Below are 24,608 nucleotides of genomic sequence, written 5' to 3'. Positions count from 1 at the left end.
ATCCTATATTAGGGATCAGCAACCTCGGGCACTCCCGCTATTGTGAAATTACAACTCCCAGCACGCTACATTCTTCTTTTTTGGGGAGCTCTGAGAACAGCCAAGCAAGTGTGCATGCTTGGAATTGTAGCTTCACCACAACTGGAGTGCTGAAGGTTGCTAACCTCTCATTTATGTGCTGTCTGAATTTAATTTTTTACATCTATTATACCATAAATCTATAGGGGTGCAGAGCCGGACCCCTGCTGGATGCGCCAGCATCGTTGAAATCACTGATGCCGGCGTATTAACTCTTGATGTGCCGTGGTCCGCGCCAACCGCGGCACGTGCGATGTCCATGCGGGGATCGGAGTTGCCATCGGGTCTCCGCGCTGCTGTGACGGGGACCCGATGGCAAGGAAAGCAGCCCAATGCCTTCCTTAGGTATCGTGGCTGCCTTCCGGGAGAGTCTGTGAGATCCAGCCCCCTGGATCTCACAGGCAAGCAGGCTGTAAGTGTATTACACTGGTAATACACTTACAGCCAATGCTTTACAATACCGAAGTATTGTAAAGCATTGTAAAGGGGCATTGTAAAGGGGATCAGACCCCCCAAAAGTTGAAGTCCCAGAGTGGGACAAAAAATAAAGTGACATTTAAAAAAAAAAAATTTGTTTTACCAAAAAATGTAAAGTTTCAAGTAAAAAAAAAAAAAAAAAGCATCCTTTTCCCAAAATAAAGTTTAGAAAAATAGGGAAAAAATAGGGAAAAAAAGAAAAGTAGACATATTAGGTATCGCCGCATCCATATCGACCGGTTCTATGAAACTATCACATGACCTAACCCCTTTCAAAACATGGAGACACAAAAACATTTTTCTGGTTTCAGAAATGCTGTTAAAACGAAATAAAAAAAAGTATACATATTAGGTATTGCCGCGTCCATAACAACCTGCTCTATAAAAATAACACATGACCTAACCCCTCAGGTGAACACCGTAAAAAAAAATGGTGTAAAAAAAATCTATTTTTTGTCACCTTATATCATATGCACCCCAAAATAGTGCCAATCCAACCATCATCTCATCCTGCAAAAATGATACCCTACCTAAGACAATCAGCCAAAAACGGAAAAAAAAAATAAAAAAAAATAATAGACATATTAGGTATTGCCACGTCTGTAACAACCTGCTCTATAAAACTATCACATGACCCTCAGGTGAACACCGTAAAAAAAAAAAAAAAGGTGTCAAAAAAGCCTTTTTTTGTCACCTTACGTCACAAAAGCGATCAAAAAGTCATATGCACTCTAAAATAGTACCAATAAAACCATCATCTCCTACCAAAAAAAATCCCTACATAAGTCCCTACATGAGTCCCTACATAAGACAGTCGCCCAAAAAATAAAAAACGTACGGCTTTCAGAATGTGGAGACAATAAAAAATCTTTCTTTTAAGAATGTTTTATTATGTAAAACTGAAGCAAACAACCCAAAACAGTAGTCATATTTGGTATTGTCGTGTTTGTAACAACCTGCTCTATAAAAATAGCACATGATCTAATCTGTCAGATGAATGTTGTAAATAACAAAAAATAAAAACTGTGCCAAAACAGCTATTTTTTGTTACCTTGCGTCACAAAAATTGTAATATAGAGCAACCAAAAATCATATGTACCCTAAAATAGTACCAACAAAACTGCCACCTTATACCATAGTTTCCAAAATGGGGTCACTTTTTTGGAGTTTCTACTCTATGGGGTGCATCAAGGGGGGCTTCAAATGTGACATGGCAACTTAAAATAATCCAGTGAAATCTGCTTTTCGAGTATCCGTAGTTTCAGGTGCTGCACATCTTGTATCTTCACAGCATATGCTGTGAAGATACGAGATGTGCAGCACCTGAAAACTACGGATACTGAAAGCCTGTGCTAGCATTTCTACTGCGGTGTTGCTATCAGTGTGTGAAGAGTGGGAGAAAAGGGTTGCATTGACAATCCAACACAATGGGCAGCACATTGAACACATTTTATAAGTGGTCAGAAACTTGTAAATAACTCATGAAAGAATGAAGTTACGTTAAAACCAAGCACACCGTTGTTTTTATTGTGAAATTCCCAATAAGTTTGATGTCTCATGACCCTCTTCCTATTGAAAAAACAAAAGTTGGATTCAAAATGGCCGACTTCAAAATGGCTGCCATGGTCACCACCCATCTTGAAAAGTTTCCCCCCTCACATATACTAATGTGCCACAAACAGGAAGTTAATATCACCAACCATTTCCATTTTATTAAGGTGTATCCATATAAATGGCCCACCCTGTAGTTGGTATAGAGTCAGAGAAAAGTATCATCCAGCCCGAGCCCTTGTAATAAATCAGGTGCCAGTCCAGAGAGCCTGTCTAAGTCTACAGGCTTAGATAATGTGGGCCATTATAACATATAGCTTTTGTTCACATTAAATGGCTTCCATAACATCATAGAAACATGTCAGATTTCATAATCATTAGGTGTCTATGTGCTGGGACCAACACTGATCGCTAGCATTTGTATATCAAGAAGCCCATGTATTCTTCTTGCCCAAAGGATTCCTCTATTGTTGGTGTCCACTGTGACATTTTCAGTCAGGCTAGTAGCTGTGACATCACAATCATGTTTCTGCCATGTAAACTCCTGTGACATCAGAGGTGATCTCATAAGGCCTCTTGCACACGGGTGTCACGGATTTGGTCCGGAGGCGTTGCGGGTGCATTGCGGGAAACCTGCACGCAATTTCAGTCAGTTTTGTCTGCGATTGCATTGTTCAGTTTTTTCCGAGCGAGTGCAAAGCATTTTAATGCGTTTTGCACACGCGTGATAAAAAACGGAATGTGGTACCTAGACCCGAACCCAGACTTCTTCACTGAAGTTCAGGTTTGGGTTCGGTGTTCTGTAGATTTTATAACATGGTTAGAATGGAAAAAGATAGCATTCTTTAATACAGAATGCTAAGTTAAATGTCTATTGAGGGTTAAAAAAAAGAAAAAAATTACTCACCTCAACCACTTGATCACGCAGCCGTTATCGTCTTCTTTCTTCTTCTTGCAGGACCTGCAAAAGGACCTGCGCTGATGTCATCATGCTCACCTCGTGGTGAGCACGGTGACGTCAGCGCAGGTCCTGCTGAATGAAGATAGAAGGTAGTCTGCGGGGTGAGGGGGGGGGGAGATACATGGCACTGCTATTAATTGTGAGGACGCCATACCCAAAAGAGGAACCTGTAAATGGTTACAGACTGCTATCCAGTTGAATGCTATAATGAATGATCACACTGACAGTCTGCACACACTGTGGCTGATATTGTGTGCTGTACAATGGCGCTAGATTGTATGAGGTCAATAGCAAATCCTACTGAGCGGAGTAGTGCCTGATATACCTGCACCAGAGAAATATAATTGTTTGCCTGTTGGTGTAACTGCTATGTATAGTGTGTCTGTCTAGAGTTGTACCCGCCAAGGGATTGTAAAGGACTGTTGTGTTGTCACCATTAAAGAGGACCTGTCCCCTCTCCTGACAGGCCTGTTTTAATAGCTTCATGCATTCCCCGTGTAATAACAATTCTGGAGCATGCCTGAATTGCAATTCTGCCTCAGTTTTATGGGTTTACTTATTTACGGTGTTCTCTATGTGGTAAAACTAAATGTTATCTTCTTTCTTCGAGTTAGTACAATTAAATCATAGTTTTCTTCGTGTTTTAATACAAAAAAACTTAAAAACTTTGTAAAATTATTTTGTATTGCATTGCGATGTTTTGACCTCCATAACTTTTTATGTCTACGGAGCTGCGTGAGGGCATATTTTTTGTGTGGTGATCTGTAGTTATTATTACTGATACCATTTGTATCATCACAGACAATCGAGTGATAATATTGCTAGGACGTTCCCCCATGGCCTGATAGGTGCGGGTCCTGCACCTATCTCGTAAACGAAGCCTTGAAAGTCACGGAGGGTGCACTGTTCATGTGTGGCTACTCTCCATTTATTTCTACTGGGCCGCCCGCTCGGCTATTTCCATCAGCCCCATAGAAATGAATGGTAGCTGTGGCCGCCCATGAGCCGTGCAGCCTCCGTCACCTTCCCCGCTCCCTTCTCGGTGTAGGTGCGGGTCCCAGAGGAGGGACTTGCACCTATCAGACAATGGGGGCATATCCTAGCATGATACTACCCCTTTAAGCAGACTTTCAAGGGTGATTAAGGGTATAATAAACATAGATCAAACAGGTTTTATACCGGGCAGAACGATATACTCAAATATAAGAAGGTTGTATTTAAATATCGAAGCTAACAGAACAGAAGCGGGGGAGAAAGCCGTATTATCACTGGATGCCCAAAAGGCATTTGACTGTATTGAATGGGAATATTTATGGGCAGTATTAAAAAGGGTCGGTATAGGGGAAGGATTTATAAGATGGATACAGTTAATATATCAGGATCCGCGGGCCAGAGTGATGGTGGATGGGAGCTTGTCCCTTCCCCCTGCCCTATATCGGGGCACTAGGCAGGGATGCCCTCTCTCTCTCCACTATTATTCGCCATTGCGATTGAACCTATGGCAAGTATAATAAGAAACGATAGGGAAATTAAAGGCTTTCACTATGATGGAGGGGAAGAAAAATTGTTAATGTACGCGGATGATATTCTGTTATTTATGCACAATACTGGAGACCAGTTTAATAGAGTTATAGATATAATAGACAAGTTTGGTTGTTTTTCTGGTTTAAATATTAATTGGGGGAAATCATATATGTTGATGTTGGGAGATGCACAACCACAGGGGTTCTTGAAGGTGCAGGTGTTGGGAAAACAAGAAAACTTTAAATATTTGGGGATACAAATTTCCGGAAACATAGGAGAATATGAAAAATTAAATGTACTTCCCCTAATAAAAGAACTTAGGGCCAAAATACATGTCTGGCGTAGATTACCAATTTCAATACAGGGTCGGGTAAACCTAATAAAAATGGTTTTTCTCCCCAAAATACTATATGTCCTTCAAAATGCCCCAGTCAGGTTGTCGCAGGATACCTTTAGACTGCTCGATAGGTTAATGGGAGATTTTCTTTGGAAAGGTAAGATTCCCAGAATAAAGAGAGAGATACTTCAACTCCCAGTGAGAGAAGGTGGACTCGCAGTTCCGAATTGGTTTTTCTATTATATAATTACACAATATGGTCAAATAAAGAGTAGCTTGGATGGGTTGGTGGGTAGTCAGGTAGTAAATAGACTGGGATGGAAAGAAGAATGGAACTTTTTAGAGGTGTTGGAATCGGGTACACTGGCAGGAAAAAATACAGGAAATAGAGTTCTAAATTTAATGGAATATATATGGGTAGAGATTAAAAAAACACTGGAGATTAAAGGGTTTTTGCAATACACACCTATATGGAAAAATATTAACCTTAAGGAACTGCAGGGGATTAAAATGTATATCGACTGGGAGAAAAATGGGATGAAATACTTAAACCAGATATTCGAGGAGGGTAAATTGAAAGACTTTAATACAATGGTTAGAGAGTTTGGTATACCGCATAAGGACATATACAAATACTTTCAGCTTAGGAATGCATTGAGGTCAGTTATGCAAGAGGATAAATATAAGATGGAAAGATCTGAGATATTACACAAATTTACTAATCTGGGTGAAAGAAGAGGAATAACGGCAAAAAGATATAAGATATTGATGGGCGGAAAAAAGAAACGGGTTACAATATTAGCTAGGAAAAAATGGGAGAATGAACTGGAATTTTTTTCGGAAAAAAAATGGAACGATGCATTAAAGAATTATTCTCGAGTCTCAAACAGGGGTTCACATAAGATTTCACAATTTTTTGTGGTTCATAGGTTGCATAGATCCCCATGGATATTGAAAAGAATGGGCGTTAGACCCTCGGATGATTGTGTAAAATGTGGGCGAGAGAGAGCTGACTTAATGCATTGCTTCTGGAGATGTCCCAGATTGTTTAGATATTGGACAGAAATAACAGATACTATATATCAAATTTTGAAGGTTCAAATATCAGAGGACCCGATGACGTGTATTTTGGGGGCAACCGAACATCTGGGTTTAAATAGAGATATGAGTATGGTCCTTAGTAAGGTTTTATTTCAAGCTAGACTCTTAATACTCAAGAAATGGGTAGGGGTTGACCCTCCAACAGTTCGGCAGTGGAGGAAAGCAGTAGAGGACATGATTAAAGAAGAACGGGTGATGGAGGGCCATAGTAGAAAAGGAAAAACTACGGATGAAATATGGAAGAGTTGGCTACTTTAGGGCTGGATAGATAGGTTGCTTTTTTTTTTTTTTTTTGTATCGCACGTCTCCCCCTCCCCCCCCCCCCTCCCCCCTAGGGGAGGCGGGAGGGTGGGAAATTGGGGAATAAAAATACTTGGGTATGTATAGATTAAGAATGGAATATTGTTATTATATATAGTACCTTATACTGTTATTATAAATAGTGGTGAGCTTGGGTGGGTGGGGGGGCTGGGGGGGCGGTAGGGCTAAAAAGTTAATTTGAATGATTATTGTAATGACCCGTTGGACGGTCTGATACTGTATATTTAATGTGTTTTGTATAACAATAAAGAAATATAAAAAAAAAATAATTTATATTTTAATAAAACTTTGCAATAAGTGAAAGGCAAAGTGCTGTCTCATACATTTGCTTTACTTATTTCAAATATTCATGTATTTTTACAGCTTTTTCTCCTATATCTATAACAAATATTCATACAGTATGGTCATGGTTACTTATTACGTACAATATATCTTCTACACTTACCAATTCCCTTTGATTTCTCTACTGGTAGAGTAGAGCAAGGCCGGTTAACCACACATGTCACTGTGCTTATTCCTTTTAGTTCTTTCTTGGTTACAGTATATGTTACTTTGTACGTATCCTTTAGTTTGTCAGCTTTTGCAAATTCACTTGTCATTTTCATGATCTTGTCATCAAATTTTAAAGTCACTTGACTAGGATTCAGATTGTTAACCTGAATTAAACATATTATTTTAGCATTGCCATTTTGTAAATCTTCGCTGGAGGGTAATGTCAGGTCTACAACAGGGTCTTCAAAGCTGTTTGGACAAGCTAAGGAAATTAAGACATTTAATTAGGATTACAGGGAAGTAGATTAGCTACATTTGCAACAGCTGTATACTCAAGAGTAATATTGTTATTCACTTTTCTGGCATCATCCCCAACATGTAGAGTAGGGTCTTATTCACATAGGAAAACTGTGCAGGTCATTTATAAAGACCGGCGTTTTCTATGCTGGTCTTGATATCCCTCAATATCCTATCATTTATGATGAGGCACACACATCCTCCAGCAGTCTTCATTACACCAGTTTTGTGTTTGTATAAATTGTGTTAAAAAGTTGCAAATCCAGGGTTTGAAACTTTATGGCACTTTTCTAGAGTGTTGAGATCATAAATCTCCCCTATGTGTACAGATGCTGAATTGCTGTCCACAGTCCCTATAATTCCTTATTACGGAAGCGTGGGCAATATGTGTGCTACTGTATGTCACCATACTCTTTCCTAGCTATATTGAAGTCTGTTGGGCACCACATACACCAGCACACTGCAAAGCCACATGTGAAAACACTTGTAAGATATTCCAAAAAATAGCCAAGAACACATACATGCACTATAGAACATCAATGTGAACAATAAAATATAAAGTTAATTACATATACAAAAAACAGGTCAAAATAGAGTCCCACAGAACACAAAATAATTAAATGGCTCAAGGTTCAGACCTGCATGCCTGGGTGGAAAACACAAATGACACAACCAAGATATAAAGTATATTCAGGAAAAAAAAAGAAAACAATAATGAAAAATATATTCAGTACAGACCAAAAGTTTGGACACCTTCTCATTCAAAGAGTTTTCTTTATTTTCATGACTATGAAAATTGTAGATTCACACTGAAGGCATCAAAACTATGAATTAACACATGTGGAATTATATACATAACAAAAAAGTGTGAAACAACTGAAAATATGTCATATTCTAGGTTCTTCAAATTAGCCACCTTATGCTTTCGTTACTGATTTGCACACTCTTGGCATTCTCTTGATGAGCTTCAAGAGGTAGTCACCTGAAATGGTCTTCCAACAGTCTTGAAGGAGTTCCCAGAGATGCTTAGCACTTGTTGGCCCTTTTGCCTTCACTCTGCGGTCCAGCTCACCCCAAACCATCTTGATTGGGTTCAGGTCTGTGGAGGCCAGGTCATCTGGCGCAGCACCCCATCAGCCTGGAGGTGTGTTTGGGGTCATTGTCCTGTTGAAAAATAAATGATGGTCCAACTAAATGCAAACCGGATGGAATAGCATGCCGCTGCAAGATGCTGTGGTAGCCATGCCGGTTCAGTATGCCTTCAATTTTAAATAAATCCCCAACAGTGTCACCAGCAAAGCACCCCCACACCTCCTCCATCATGCTTCACGGTGGGAACCAGGCATGTAGAGTCCATCCGTTCACCTTTTCTGCGTCGCACAAAGACACGGTGGTTGGAACCAAAGATCTCAAATTTGAACTCATCAGACCAAAGCATAGATTTCCACTGGTCTAATGTCCATTACTTGTGTTCTTTAGCCCAAACAAGTCTCTTCTGCTTGTTGCCTGTCCTTAGCAGTGGTTTCCTAGCAGATATTCTACCATGAAGGCCTGATTCACACAGTCTCCTCTTAACAGTTGTTCTAGAGATGTGTCTGCTGCTAGAACTCTGTGTGGCATTGACCTGGTCTCTAATCTGAGCTGCTGTTTACCTGCGATTTCTGAGGCTGGTGACTCGGATGAACTTATCCTCCGCAGCAGAGGTGACTCTTGGTCTTCCTTTCCTGGGGCGGTCCGCATGTGAGCCAGTTTCTTTGTAGCGCTTGATGGTTTTTGTGACTGCACTTGGGGACACTTTCAAAGTTTTCCCAATTTTTCGGACTGACTGACCTTAATTTCTTAAAGTAATGATGGCCACTCGTTTTTCTTTACTTAGCTGCTTTTTTCTTGCCATAATACAAATCCTAACAGTCTATTCAGTAGGACTATCAGCTGTGTATCCACCTGACTTCTCCACAACGCAACTGATGGTCCCAACCCCATTTATAAGGCAAGAAATCCCACTTATTAAACCTGACAGGGCACACCTGTGAAGTGAAAACCATTTCAGGTGACTACCTTTTGAAGCTCATCAAGAGAATGCCAAGAGTGTGCAAAGCAGTATTTAAAGCAAAAGGTGGCTACTTTGAAGAACCTAGAATATGACATATTTTCAGTTGTTTCATACTTTTTTGTTATGTATATAATTCCACATGTGTGAATTCATAGTTTTGATGCCTTAAAACTGGGGAGGAAGGGGGTTCTTCCCCCTGCTGCCTGGCAGCCCCTGATCTCTTACAGGGGACTATGATATGCACAATAAACCCCTTTCAGGTGCGGCACCTGAGGGGTTAATTGTGCTGATCACAGCCCCCTGTAAATGATCGGGTGCTGCCAGGCAGCAGGGGGCAGTCATGTACACAGTTCTTAGTATATTCTAACTTGAAGCGTCCCCATCACCATGGGAACGCCTCTGTGTTAGAATATACTGTCGGATCTGAGTTTCACGATCTAACTCATATCCGACAGTATATTCTAACATAGAGGCGTTCCCATGGTGATGGGGATGCTTCAAGTTAAAATATACCATCTGATCGGAGAAAACTCAGATTCAATGGTATAATAGGGACTCCTGACTTTACATTGAAAGTCAATGGGGGACGGATCCGTTTGCAATTGCACCATATTGTGTCAACGTCAAACGGATCCGTCCCCATTGACTTGCATTGTAAGTCAGGACGGATCCGTTTGGGTCCACACAGCCAGACGGACACCAAAACAATTTTTTCTTCATGTCCGTGGATCCTCCAAAAATCAAGGAAGACGAACGGAAGAAAAAACGGACAAGGATCACGGACCTACGGACCCCGTTTTTGCGGACCTTAAAAAAAAATGGTCGTGTGCATGAGGCCTTATAAGGGAAAATAATACAGAATGCATAGTACAATAGGGCTGGAGGGGGTTAAAAAAAATAAAACATTTTTTTACTCACCTTAATCCACTTGCTCGCGCAGCCGGCATCTCTTCTGTCTTCATCTTTGCTGTGCACAGGAATAGGACCTGTGATCACGTCACTGCGCTCATCACATGGTCCGTCACATGATCCATCACCATTTGTAAAAGATCATGTGATGGACCATGCGATGAGCGCAATGACGTCATCACGGGTCCTATTCCTGTGCACAGCAAAGATGAAGACAGAAGAGATGCCGGCTGCGCGAGCAAATGTATTAAGGTGAGTTAAATTATTTTTTTATTTTTTTTAACCCCTCCAGCCCTATATTCAAGCTGATGTAGCAAAAGATGGTGGGAGAAGAACAGCTTGCACATTTGTCTGGCCACCCTGTAGCTGTTGAGGACCTACACACACGAAATTTCATGGACAAGGAAGTGGAGGAGGATGAAGTACTGTCACTAGAGAAGGAGCAGTTAGTAGTGCAGGAGGATGAGACTGATGATAATGACACTGGCCATGATGATCAATCAATGCAGTGGGGGGTGGAACGTTGGCTACCCTAGCGAGCATGAAAAGCTGTATGCTCTCTTGCTTACGTACTAATAGAAGTATCATTAGCATCAAGCTATTTGAACTTTTAGATTTTTTTCCAGGGCAACTTTATGCTCCAAATCCATCCCTGGCCCTACTACAACCTCTGCTGAGTCACTGACCTCACGCTGTCTCTTCTACCCAAAGTAACAGAACCACAGCAGCCAATTCAGTTTTAGAAACATAATGGAGCAGATTTTTCAACTGCACCGTCAGGCTGATGCAAATCAGCAAACAAATACATACCGCAAGCTATTAAGAAGGCAGAAAGACAAGTAACAGCTATTAGGGACAGTTATATCCCTATATAGTGTAGAACAGCTGTTACTTGCCTCCCTGCCTTCTCAATAGTAAATGCTTAGTGATCAATTCTCGCTGTAATCTAGCTGTTCTCTTCTTACACATCACTCCAGCCTTACAAAGGAACAATTATAGAGAAAACAGCCAACTACAGATATAATATATAGGCAGTTTTAGGGCTACATAGGATAAAAGAAAGGCAGTGGGGGCAGCAGCAGTCAGCCTGGAGTGCGTCTCCACAGTTCAGTAATTAGAAGCTGAAGAATGCTGCTAATGCAAAAAATGGACCACTTCAGAGCTATTTTTGTAATAGAAACGTACAATTTCAGTAATTAAAGTATATAACAAAAATGGTCCTTATCACTGTCCCTACACATTGCAAAAAAAAAACAACACTTTAACAACCTGCGTCCCACCAGCTGTTTCAAAACTACATCTCCCAGCATGCCTAGACAGACTTCAACTATTGGGGCAGGCTGAGAGTTGTAGTTTTGCAACAGCTGGAGGGCCGCAGGTTGAGCATCCCTGCTTTAAGGCATAATGTTTGGACCACTTGTTCAGAGCAAGCCACAGTTTTTTTCCAGTAACAATGTGTGTATTTAATCACCTTCTGCCCCAATATGAGATAATGTTTGGAACATTTTATTTTTAATTTTAAAAAGCAAAGCAAATTAGACAGTGCAGTAAAAAAAATGTCAGATTGTTACTTACCAGAACATTTAGTGATATTCAGCAGATAGTGCTGAGCTTGATGAGTAATTTTACATGTATAAATGTCTTTTTCATTCCATTGTACACTTATTGCACTCTTTCCAAAGTACATGTTATTTTTTCTGTTTAACATGGCAGTAAAATCCTTGCCTTTGTCTTGGAGTATTTGCCCATTCTTCAACCAGGCAATGGAAGCATCATGTGGCCAGAAGTCAGAGACTAAGCAAATTAAAGTTGAATTATTCTTGTTCTCACAAGATGCCATAATTTCATTTCTGGGAGATCTGAACTTAATTTGAGTATGATCTGACAGAAGGAAAAAAATATAAGAGAACTACATTAACACAACCCACTGTACAGACATAGTAATCTATATTAAAGCAGAAATCTTTAAAGGGGTTGGCCAGTTTATATTACTCACTGCAAATGTGGTGGTAACAGCACGTGCATGTAGATAGCAATACGCATTATTAAACAATCAGCACTGATGTCTGATATTTTAATATGAATAATTCAAGTTTACATGCCGGCGTTACACTGGGAACATAGCCGTCCATCAGTGGCCTCCATTCGTTTACACTGGAGATGGACAGGGGAACTAGTGCATGGTCCGTTCCCAGTGTAAGTGAATGGAGGTCGCTGGTGGATGGAACCCTCCATCAGCAGCTACAGTTGCAAGAAAAAGTATGTGAACCCTTTGGAATGATATGGATTTCTGCACAAATTGGTCATAAAATGTGATCTGATCTTTATCTAAGTCACAACAATAGACAATCACAGTCTGCTTAAACTAATAACACACAAAGAATTAAATGTTACCATATTTTTATTGAACACACCATGTAAACATTTGCAGTGCAGGTGGAAAAAGTATGTTAACCCCTAGACTAATGACATCTCCAAGAGCTAATTGGAGTGAGGTGTAAGCCAACTGGAGTCCAATCAATGAGATGAGATTGGAGGTGTTGGTTACAGCTGCCCTGCCCTGTAAAAAACACACACCAGTTCTGGGTTTGCTTTTCACAAGAAGCATTGCCTGATGTGAATGATGCTTTGCAGAAAAGAGCTCTCAGAAGACCTACGATTAAGAATTGTTGACTTGCATAAAGCTGGAAAGGATTATATAAGTATCTCTAAAAGCCTTGCTGTTCATCAGTCCACGGTAAGACAAATTGTCTATAAATGGAGAAAATTTAGCACTGCTGCTACTCTCCCTAGAAGTGGCCATCCTGTAAAGATGACTGCAAGAGCACAGCGGAGACTGCTCAATGAGGTGAAGAAGAATCCTAGAGTGTCAGCTAAAGACTTACAAAAGTCTCTGGCATATGCTAACATCCCTCTTAACGAATCTACGATATGTAAAACACTAAACAAGAATGGATTTCATGGGAGGATACCACATAGGAAGCCACTGTTGTCCACAAAAAAAACATTGCTGCACGTTTACAGTTTGCACAAGAGCACCTGGATGTTCCACAGCAGTACTGGCAAAATATTCTGTGGACAGATGAAACCAAAGTTGAGTTGTTTGGAAGAAACACACAACACTATGTGTGGAAAAAAGGGGCACAGCACACCAACATCAAAACCTCATCCCAACTGTGAAGTATGGTGGTGGGGGCATCATAGTTTGGGGCTGCTTTGCTGCGTCAGGGCCTGGACAGATTGCTATCATCGAAGGAAAAATGAATTCACAAGTTTATCAAGGCATTTTGCATGAGAACTTAAGGCCATCTGTCCACCAGCTGAACCTTAACAGAAGATGGGTTTTGCAACAGGACAAGGACCCAAACCATAGAAGTAAATCAACAACAGAATGGCTTAAACAGAAGAAAATACGCCTTCTGGAGTGGCCCAGTCAGAGTCCTGACCTCAACCCGATTGAGATGCTGTGGCATGACCTTAAGAAAATGATTCACACCAATCATCCCAAGAATATTGCTGAACTGAAGCAGTTCTGTAAAGAGGAATGGTCAAGAATTACTCCTGACCGTTGTGCAGATTATGATCTGCAACTACAGGAAACGTTTGATTGAAGTTATTGCTGCCTAAGGAGGTTAAACCAGTTATTAAATCCAAGGGTTCACATACTTTTTCCACCTGCACTGTGAATGTTTACATGGCGTGTTCAATAAAAACATGGTAACATTTAATTCTTTGTGTGTTATTAGTTTAGGCAGACTGTGATTGTCTATTGTTGTGACTTAGATGAAGATTGGATCGCATTTTATGACCAATTTGTGCAGAAATCCATATCATTCCAAAGGGTTCACATACTTTTTCTTGCAACTGTATTTCTGGAGTGAAACACCGCAAAGCAGGTGAGCGGACCTGCGTGTAAATGTTGCAGTATAATAGGTTGAACTGTATGGACTTACAATATGTCTTTTTTCATCCTTACAAACTCTATTACTATGTATGCTATTTATGTTTTACACTTACCAACATATTTCAATTGATCCTCTTTGATCATAAAACAGATGTCTTGTGCAATACACGATACTCTTTTTACAGATTTCCAAGTATCTTGGGTAACGTTGTGAATGTATACAACACTTCCTACTTTCACACTAGCAATAATATTTTCCTGTATTGAGATCTGTCATAGGGTCTCAATACCGGGAAAAAAAAAGCTTCAGTTTTGTTCCCATTCATTGTCAATTGAGACAAAACGTAACTGAACAGAACGGAATGCTGCAAAATGCATTCCGTTCCATTTAGTTGCGTTCCCATACTGGAGAGCAAACCGCAACATGTTGTAGTTTGCTTTCCATCCTGGGATGCGGAGCAAGATGGATCCAGCAAGACCCCTAATGCAAGTCAATGGGGACGGATACGTATTCTCTGCCACAATAGAAAACTGATCCGTCCTCCATGGAGTTCATGACGGATCCGTCTTGGCTATGTTAAAGATAATACAACCGGATCCCTTCATAATGGATGCAGATAGTTGTATATCATTAACGGAAGCGCTTTTGCTGAACCTTGCCAGATCCAGTACAATATTTGTGACCGTGGCTATATGTGAAAGAACCTATCCCCTCATACACTCATAACAGACTTAAACGGCCTGAGTTGTGCCATTACCGCTTCCGACGAGAGTACACCTGAAAGAGGCCAAAAACCCAGCATAAAGTACAAAACATGTTTATTGACACCTTACAATGCCAAATTCTGAAAGGCACATGAAATTTCGCCAACAGGGTTGGGAACATATTGATTAAAACAAGACGAGCGCCACCGGCCCAGCTTACGAATAATGTGTGCCGGGACTTGATTCCTGGAAGCGGCTGACGGTGCCCCTATTCTGAACGAATGTCCTGACACAGTGAGTGGGTCTAAACCTAAATTGACCGCCAGTATACGCACATGCGAGATGAACTGGGAGGTGGACAAAGCTACTGCCCCGAAGGGTAACAGTGGGGTGTTGGTGCCGCGGTCGGCCAGTGCCCCTGACAATTCCAGCAAGACGTGGACTGGACACCATTTGTGGGACGTACGGAAGAATTTGATTTGGGTAGGGGGACCTGACTGGGAGGTCTTGGTCACGGGTAACGACAGGACAAAGCCTTCTGAGCTGGGGATCGACTGCCGACGGGCTAGGAATGGGCTACTGGGTGACAAAGAGGTGAACTCTCCTGGCCTCATGAAGCCGTAAAATGGCAAATAGATGGCAGCTTTAAGTACCAAGCTTTGTAGAACCCCGAAAGGGCTTTGTAGAACCCCGAAAAGACCTACCTTGAGGAATAACGCGCATCGCAAAATTTAGCATGCCTAACAACGATTGCAGTTCCACCTTCGTGGTGACCCTACCAGTCGTGAAACTGTGAATGACTTCCTGGACCCTGATCAACTTGTCTACCAGCAACCTAGCGGACATGCTCCCTATGTCCAACACAATGCCCAGGAAGGTAATTGTGGTAGCAGGACCATCCACCTTTTTCGGGGAAACGGGGATCCCTAACTGTGCGAAACACGCTAGGAGACTCTGGAGATCACCTCGCGAGCCCTGTGGAGACTCGATCAGCAAGAAGTCGTAAGTAATGTATGACATGTTCGCAAGCAAACTTGTTCTCGAGGATCCAATGCAAGGCTTTCGCCAGCTGATCGAAAATCCAAGGGCTGCTACGGGATCCAAAGGTCAACTTGGTTGCAAAATAATAATAATTATTCCACCTGATCCCATGCCATCGCCAAAGTTCTGGCCTGATTGGGATTAATTTAAAGGCGTCTGATATGTCCGCCTTCGACAGAATCGCCCCGGGACCTGTGGCAAGAATAAGCGCGATTGCCTGATCAATGGAGGCATATACCATGCTGACCTCAGCTGGAATGAGTGAATTCAGACTGGGTGCATGTGTACCGTGAGGTGCCGATAGATCGAAAATCAGTCTTTCTTTGTTACTAAATTTCCCCGTGACCACCCCTATGGGGCTGACCCTCCACCTTTCGAACAGGGATGTTAAAAAGGGCCGATAACATAACCCTTGTCTAACTCCAACTGTATGAGTCTATCTATGGCCCTAGGGTTATGTAAGGCAGACTGCAGGTTTCTACACTCATAGGTGTCATCCGGTAAAGCCACAAGGCCTGTGTGGAAACCGCTAGTGAAACCTGACACAAGAAAGTCACGAAAACAAGCATCCTCGTGCCCCTGCAAGTAAAAATCCAGGAGATCCACATTCATGACGCTCATGCAATGTTTATCCGTTTTTAATGAGCAGGCAACCTTCGGGTGAGCCCGGAAGCAGTTGACGCAAATGTGCAACAGACGGCATTGACTATAATTGCAAGCTGAAAAATTATAGTTGTTGCAGATTTGTGACCTGCCCAGGTACTTGATAGGACGGCCTAGTTTGTCTACAGCAGAATTCTGCTGGGCAACAACCGACGGGCCTGGGATAGGAGCAGAAGGACTGGACCTCGGGGCATTCGCAGCATTATGACACCAATCGCTTGTGTGCTAGATAGACTGGCATGATGAACATGCCGGAACTTTTAGCCCTGCGAAATGTCTACAGAATATCTCTGTATCGATATTCGCCCAGTTGGTGGTAAACTGGAACTGGCTGAGTGCCGCTGCAGCCTTCGCGGAAAATGAGCAATGATAATCATAAAACCCAAAACCCCCGTATTTGTAGCCTAGCTCCGTGACCCTAAACAGGTATAGGTCCAATTCTTTCCTCCTATCAGGCCGCACAGAACAGATGACATCTCGGTACAGACTAAAGGCAAGTACAAATTCTGGTATTGTCAACTTCCTACTAAGCCTAAGATCGCGACCCTTCAGGACGACAGAGACAACGCAGCACGCAATGACCCTATTGTCCGATAGGTCACGAGTGGCAATTAACAGGGAGGCTAGGTTCACGTCTCTGCCATCGAGGATGTCCTTTTTGATATTTCCCGGGATGAAATGGGCTGGAGTGACATTGGGCACTGTAACAAAGTTACCTGAGGTACTAGCCACAGGTGCAGGTGCGACTGGTAACAGTGTAGCGTGTGACCCTGGACTCCACTGACTCCAACCTGGATTGTACACCAGACACAGAGGAGGTCAGACTATTGAGCATGACATGGAGTTGAGTCAAGGAGGTCTGAACCGTAGCCATGGAGACTTCTTGCTGACTAGGTTCTACAGGGGTGGACACCAGTAGCCGATACAACTCCGCCTTCCGGGCAGCAGCCGGGAAAGGAATCTGTAATGACCGGTGTCACGCACAGGGAGGAAAACAGGGAAAGCCCTGCCTAAGGGAGAGGGAAAGGTGGCGACCCCTAACTCACCTTGCGGCTGGCACCTGACTGCCCTGACGTCCCTAGACGGGTTCCTCACCCGTGCGGCGATCATGTGCCTAAACCCTGGCTTTCCCTGAAATGAGCCCTAGATAGTGAACGGGCCGGTGGGATCGCTAGTCCTCACCACTGCACTAAGAGGGAAACACCAGGGAGAGGACAGACAAACACAGACAAACACAAACACCCAGGTGGACGACAACAACTGTCCACAAAGGTCCAACAGGGATCCGGAGGGTAGCGTTCTGAATCAACAGTCAGAGAACGCAGCAACACAGCTCCAGTGGGTCAGGATAGATGTCCAGGCAGGAAGCTCTATCTCTGGCAACCCGAGAAGTGTGAGAGAGGAATATAAGGAGGTTTGGGAGTGCTGGACAAGGAACAGCTGAGGAGAAGGAGCTACGGATCCCAAAGCAAACCCAGAAAGCTACCATAAGGAAAACAGCCCTATCTTAAATAGAGCGTGCAGCCAACCGCTGCGACTTCCTGACCCCGGGTATAACGGAGTCAGGCGTGGTTCTCGATACCCTCGTGACAGAATCCCTCTCTTAGGTAATTCGGACATGAGTTTGGGCACAGTCCAATTGCGTAGAGAAGAAATACTCCCGGATTCAGATACCCTGGAGCCAAAGTCTTCACCAGAAGCATCCACGACATCCAATACGTGAGACATGACCAGACTGTCAAAACAAGCAAAAATTGACGGAACGTCACCATCACAGTCTGGTGACCTGCTGACTAACACCCGTGAACTGACACCACCACCGCCACTGCAGAAACTGTCATGCAAGAAAGAATAGCCGACCCTGGTGACAACCTGACAGTTGAGGCATAACGGAAATAAGGTATGCGAAAAGCAGAGAAACGTGTAATGTCTAGGAGAGAGGACCTTACCAGAAATGGGACACGACGTTGAAATAAGAAGAAACAGGTATCAACCGCGGAATGGACCTGTCCACATGAAGTAACCAGAATGAATATATATATATATATATATATTATTATTTTTTTACACAAGTACTGGCACCTGAGTTGATGCTGGGCATCAACGTGGGGTGTTGTCGAAGTCAGCTGAATGGCTGACTGGGCCCACGAAAAATGGCGGATACATGTGCAGCAACATTGCTAATGGTAACGAGTGCGTAAGTGACAGCCAAAAGAGAATCCTGCCCAACTAAACCAAGATAATGTAATAAAATGCCATGCCAGAAGATGGGTATGGAGCGCACCTTATGGCACATGTGTTGGAGCGCATGCTACTGGGAGCACTATCCCCAATACCCTAGCACAAAACACTGTACGGCATTATCCCCCTACCTAACTAACAGCACGGCGGCCCGTGCCAGACTTTGCCCCCCATATGACAGTTATGGTGATTTACACAAAATTTGGTCTGGTCAGGAAAGGAAAACCAGCTGGGCTGTGACTGATCAGGCAGATCGAACATCCACCCTTAAATACTATATTTCACCTTGCCAGTTCCCCCCCCCCCCCGCCCTTACCCCCTTTTATAAGCCTCCCCCCAATGCAGAAAGATAGAGCCTGATGAGCCCCAGCAAATATACGAACTGAGTCCCGCTGACTCCTGCTACCTGCGTGCAAGTCACGTGGGAGCGGGGCGTGCTGCCAGACTGCCGTTCCGGTGTGGGGATGTCCCTTTCATACCTTAAAGGGACCGACACCACCAACCGGACTAACATGCCGATGCTGCGCTGAGGCAGCAGCCACTTACCCGCCGCACGAGGAGGAACAGGACGCCGAACTGCAGGAGGAAGCGCTGACCGGAAGTGACGCACTGCTGCCTTGGAGACGCTGACGCCGCCGTCTGTAAACAGGAACACTGCTGCCGTCTGTCCCCAGAGTGAGAGGTGAGCAGCAGATATAGGCCAGGGCGCCCCTCCTACAAATTCAGGCCAATAAATCGGCCTTGATACGTGTATATGACCTATGTATTTTTAATTTGTATCTTTCAGCAGAATCAATCCTATTAAACCAGGCATGCTGCTTGTAGAGTTGATTCTGCTGATTAACCCCTTAAGTAAAAATAAATAAACCCCTTAAATAAGCCCATTTTTCTGTTTTGAATTTAAATTTTTTCCAATAGGCATACCTTTATAAATTTTCAATTCATATAGCCATATGAGGGCTTATTTTTTGTGGGATAAGATGTATTTTAAGGGCATCATTTAATTTACCATGTCTGTTGGAAAATAGGGAAAAGTAATTTTTGGGGTTAAAGTGAAAAAATAATAGTTTTTACAGGGTTTTTGGGGTTTTAACATCATGGCGTTCACTTGACGCTAAAAATAACATGACATCCTTATTCTGAGGCTCAACACAAATATGGCGATACCAAACTTCTATAGTTTTTTTTTAGTACTTTTGAAAAAAATAAAAACCTTTGAAAAATATCAACATTTTCTTTGCATCGCCACAAAAGCCATAACTTTTTAATATTTCCATTAACAGAGCTGCATGAGGGCTTGTTTTTTTGTGGGACAAACTGTAGTTTTTATTGGTAACATTTTTGTGGGGGAAAAGGTCATTTAAAAAAAACGGCGAATCGTGTGTTTTTCTTTTTTTTTATTACGGCATTCACTGCAGAAGAAATTTTTCAAATAATTTAATAATTCAGACATTGTCAGACGTGCCTATACCTGAAATGTTTATTTTTTTACTGTTTAGATATTTTTTATGTAAAATTGAGAAAGAAGAGTGATTTTAACTTTTAATGGTTTTTTTATGTTATTTATTTTTTTACTTTTATAGTAATAACTTTTTACCTCCTTAGGGATCTAGAACCTGGGGTCTTTTGATCCCTTATCCAATTCACCTTAATAGCGTGCACCTCAGCTTTCCCGTGCTGGCCATGCCTCCCAGTGCACTAAAACCCCTCAAGAATAAAAGTATTTTTTATTTCTCAGGAACACTTCAACCGATGTTCACACAATAGGTATTGTTTTAATCAGCAGGATCAACTCTACCAGGCAGTGTACCTCCATTAATAGTCTCAATCCTGCTGATTGATGCCTTTTTTTATTCAAAATTTTCAAAAACGCACACACCATATATTTACTCGACAACCAATCTTTATTTCAGGGGATTGTGTCTCAAATATGTAATAAGTAGGGGGTTCCACTTCTGAACCCCCCATCAACTGACAGCTGCATTCTGGCAGGTACTGAATAAAGAGATGACCGCATATGTGTAAAATGTTCTCAATTGAAGTCTGCCTTAGTTATGGAATCAGAAAGCATGTTCTCTGGACACGTGCCTAAATATCTAATATGGGAAAATCTCTTATATAATATTTAAGACTGTGTTTTCTAGGCCCTTTATGTCCCTAGAAATATTAAAATTGTCAAGTCCTGAAACCTATTTCATATACTTAATAGTGTGCTATACAATACCCATTTCATGATGGCCATTTTTATATACTGCGCATCGTCTCTCTCTTGCAGGGGCGGCACAGTATAATTACTAGTACCGATCCCATTCAAGTGAATTGAATGAGCAGCTGTTACACAGTGCCACTGCTACAAGCGTGACAATACACAGTGTAATCTTGAAGAGGAAGCAGCACTCACCTGAGTGCCGCCTCCTCTTCAAACAGCTGATCAGCGGAGGTGCCAGGAGCTAGACCCCCGCCAATCTGATATTGATGACCTATACTGCGGATAGGTCATCAATATAAACCCCCTGCATGACCCCTTTAAGTGTGTTGTACTGGAAGAACATTCTACTTGGCAAAGCTGGAGATGTAGTAGAAGCAATACTCTGTCCTGTTTCTGTTGGGAATAAAAGGATGTTCATTGAGGAGGTTGCAGAGGAGGTGGATAAACGCCTGGTGTGGAAACCAGACAGACAAAAAAGTGAAGGTGTGAATAGAACTGGCCTCACTGCTGTGGTGCAGTGTCACCACTGCTGGACATACAGTTGTCTTCAAAATAATAGCAGTCAGACATCACTAACCTGATCAATCACAGTTTTTAATAGAAATTATATTTCTACGGGTACATGGCAAATAATTTACTAGCAGGTGTAGTAGAGTAATAGAAATCCAACACACCCAACAGTTATGACATGCATGCTGCTGATTCTCTGTAATTAAATCACTTATTGAAAGGAGCATGTTCAAAATAATAACAGTCTGGAGTTCAATTAGTGAGGTCATTCATTCTTTGAAAAACAGGTGGCAATTATTGCCCTTATTTAAGGAAGGAAGCCAGCAAATATTGTACATGCTGGTTACAGTGCATTTCTCTCTGAAATTCTGAGGAAAATGGGTCGTTCCAGACATTGTTCAGAAGAACATCGTACCTTGATTAAAAAGTTGATTGGAGAGGGGGAAACATATAAAGAAGTGCAGAAAATGATATGCTGGTCAGCTAAAATGATCGCACATGCTTTAAAATGGCAACCAAAACCTGAAAAACGTGGAAGAAAGCGAAAAACTACCATTTGAATGGATAGAAGAATAGCCAAAATGGCAAGGACTCAGCCAACAATCAGCTCCAGGAAGATCAAAGAAGGTCTAAAGTTACCTGTGAGTACTGTTACAATTGGAAGACACCTATATGAAGCCAAGCTATCTGCAAGAAGCCCCCACTAAGTCCCACTGTTGAAAAAAAGACGTGCTGAAGAGGTTACAATTTGCCAAAGAGCACATTGACTGGACTAAAGAGAAATGGCGCAACATTTTGTGGACTGATGAAAGTAAGATTGTACTTTTTGGGCCTACTGGCCGTAGACAGTTTGTCAGACGACCCCCAAACACTGAATTCAAGCCACAGTACACTGTGAAGACAGTGAAGCATGGTGGCGCAAGCATCATGATATGGGGATGTTTCTCATACTACGGTGTTGGGCCCATGTATCGCATATCATGGATCAGTTTGAATACATCAGAATACTTGAAGAGGTCATGCTGCCTTATGCTGAAGAGGAAATGCCCTTTAAATGGGTGTTCCAACAAGACAACGACCCCAAACACACCAGTAATCAACAAGATTGACGTTATGGAGTGGTCAGCCCAATCCCCGGATCTTAATCCAATACTTGTGGGGTGACATAAAAAATGCAGTTTCTGAGGCAAAAGCAATAAATAGAGAAGAACTGTGGAATGTAGTCCAATCATTATGGGCTGGAATACCTGTTCACAGGTGTCAGAATTTGGTTGACTCCATGCAACACAGATGTACAGAAGTTACTTTTCTTCAATTTTTTTAGAGGAACAACACAAATTTGATATTTTTTTCTTCATATTTCGATTTGGAACAGAATGTGTAGTGTTCCCAATGCATTTGTGTGTATGGAAATAAAAGCTATTTGTAAGATCCTCACCTGTCTCGCACTCCGGTGTGACCAAAAAGGGTCCTCGTGGAGCTGCGGTACAGGTTACGCGTGTCTCCATTGATACACCAGCTCCGACCCATTTGCGAACCGACGCGGGGATGCGTTCGCATGTGCGCCGGAGGGGAAGACCACATGGCTTTTGGGGACAGCTTGGCCAGGCTAGTGGCAGTACGCTGCGGCCGAGCTTGTCTCCTGTGCTTAATGCGGATTCTATTCCGGTGTCCATGTCGATGCGCTCGTACACTCTCGCAGAGCCTGTCATGCATCCGCATTTACGTTCAAAATCGGGTTCGCAAGGGCATACGCGGTCGTGCGTACGTGCTTCTTATGCGAAATAGCACCTGGCCGCAAGTTCAAAGCAGATTAGGGGGCCGTCATTTGATCTAATTGACTAATGACTGACCAAAGCCTTGTACACAGGTGTAGGGCAGGATCATGACCTATGGGGAGTGGACACTTGGCGCCCTGGGATTTGTTAGCAGGCACATAAAAGGTGGCCTTCCAGGTCGGTCAGTGCCCACTGTTATCCTTCCTTATCCAGGTGCAGGTCAGTACTGCTAGCTACTGACTGAAGTTTGCTGGGACTCCGTCCGTTCCAGTGGGACCCAGGACCCGGGACTTTCCGTGACGCATCCGTTTACCTGGCAAGTTGCACAGAGACTTATGCACGGATCGGGACTACTCCTGGCTTTCCTTCATTTTTGTTTGCCTGATATTTGCCCAGTGAAGTTTACCTGGACTTTGTTTATTTTGTTAATAAACCCCTTTGACTTCATCCTCACTGGTCTGTTTCGTTGGTGCCTTGCTTTACACTATTAGAAGGATTTTGAGCTTTATTAACTTTTTTAAACACACTGCTATTATTTTGAACACAACTGTAACACTGACTCAGTGGGCAGCAAGACATACTGCTGTTGCCTGTAATGACTGCTCCATGGTGGCGTACACATTGCCACACAGCAACAATTCCAAGTAGCGGCCCAAGTTTATTGCCATGTTACAGTATAGGCAGGGATGGCTTTTTAAAAAAAATAATAGTGAATAGGTATCTTACATTGAGGCTAAGTGCCCCCCCCCCCCCCCCAACCAGTTCCCTAAAGACAGTGGAATCCATTAAGTGGTACATTAGCAACTGCACTGCCAGGTGGGATTTAGCTTGCACACAAGCCAATTGCTAGGAAAGCATAGTTGTTTTCTGGCCAAACATATCTTCGTAGATTACAGAAGATAGGGTGGATGGTGAGGAAGAAGAGTCTGAGTGGAAAAAGCAGTAACTGACAATGGTGATGAGAATACTGTACTGCTTGTGGATTCAGCCTGGCTTCTAAAAGGAACACCAGGAGGAGGAGGACAGTCTTATTCTGATTACTGGCTAGTTCTATTTTACCATTGGATCTGGTGATGCCTAGTGTTGATCACGAATATTCTAATTGCAATTTTTTTTTGCGAATATAGGTACTTCGAAAATTCATATATATTCGTATATATTAGTTTTTTCAAATATTCGTAATATTCTAAAACAAGAATATATAGCAATATAGCGAATATTCGAAAAAGAAAAAAACTAATATAGAGCAATTTAGCTGATGTAGTGCTATAATCTTTTTTTTTCAATAGTTGAAATTTTTTTCCAATCTGAACTTCAGATGAGAAAAAAATTACAACTGTTAGGCCTCTTTCACACTACCGTTTTTTTTTTCCGTTTTGCGGTCCGTTTTTTGCGTTCCATATACGGTCCGTATACGGAACCATTCATTTCAATGGTTCCGCAAAAAAAACGGAAT

The 24,608-nt window shown here is 42.4% G+C and overlaps 1 protein-coding gene and 1 gene segment (V, D, J or C); both read right to left on the bottom strand.

The window, feature by feature from the left end:
• The window catches only part of LOC122923246, a 386,426-nt gene that overhangs the window by 143,451 nt on the left and 218,367 nt on the right, over positions 1 to 24,608 (bottom strand).
• Positions 1 to 24,608, bottom strand: part of LOC122923226 — a 151,474-nt gene that overhangs the window by 55,957 nt on the left and 70,909 nt on the right. The window contains exons 4-5 of the mRNA XM_044273988.1: positions 11,677 to 11,982; positions 6,796 to 7,104 (exon numbers count right to left, since the gene is read on the bottom strand). Of these exons, the coding sequence (XP_044129923.1) occupies positions 6,796 to 7,104; positions 11,677 to 11,982 (615 nt within the window). The remainder of the gene's footprint in view (positions 1 to 6,795; positions 7,105 to 11,676; positions 11,983 to 24,608) is intronic.

This window comes from Bufo gargarizans, chromosome 1, assembly GCF_014858855.1.
Source record: "Bufo gargarizans isolate SCDJY-AF-19 chromosome 1, ASM1485885v1, whole genome shotgun sequence".
NCBI classification, from domain to species: Eukaryota; Metazoa; Chordata; class Amphibia; order Anura; family Bufonidae; genus Bufo; species Bufo gargarizans.
Note: the sequence above shows the minus strand (reverse complement) of the source record. Positions and strands in the feature narration are given on the sequence as shown.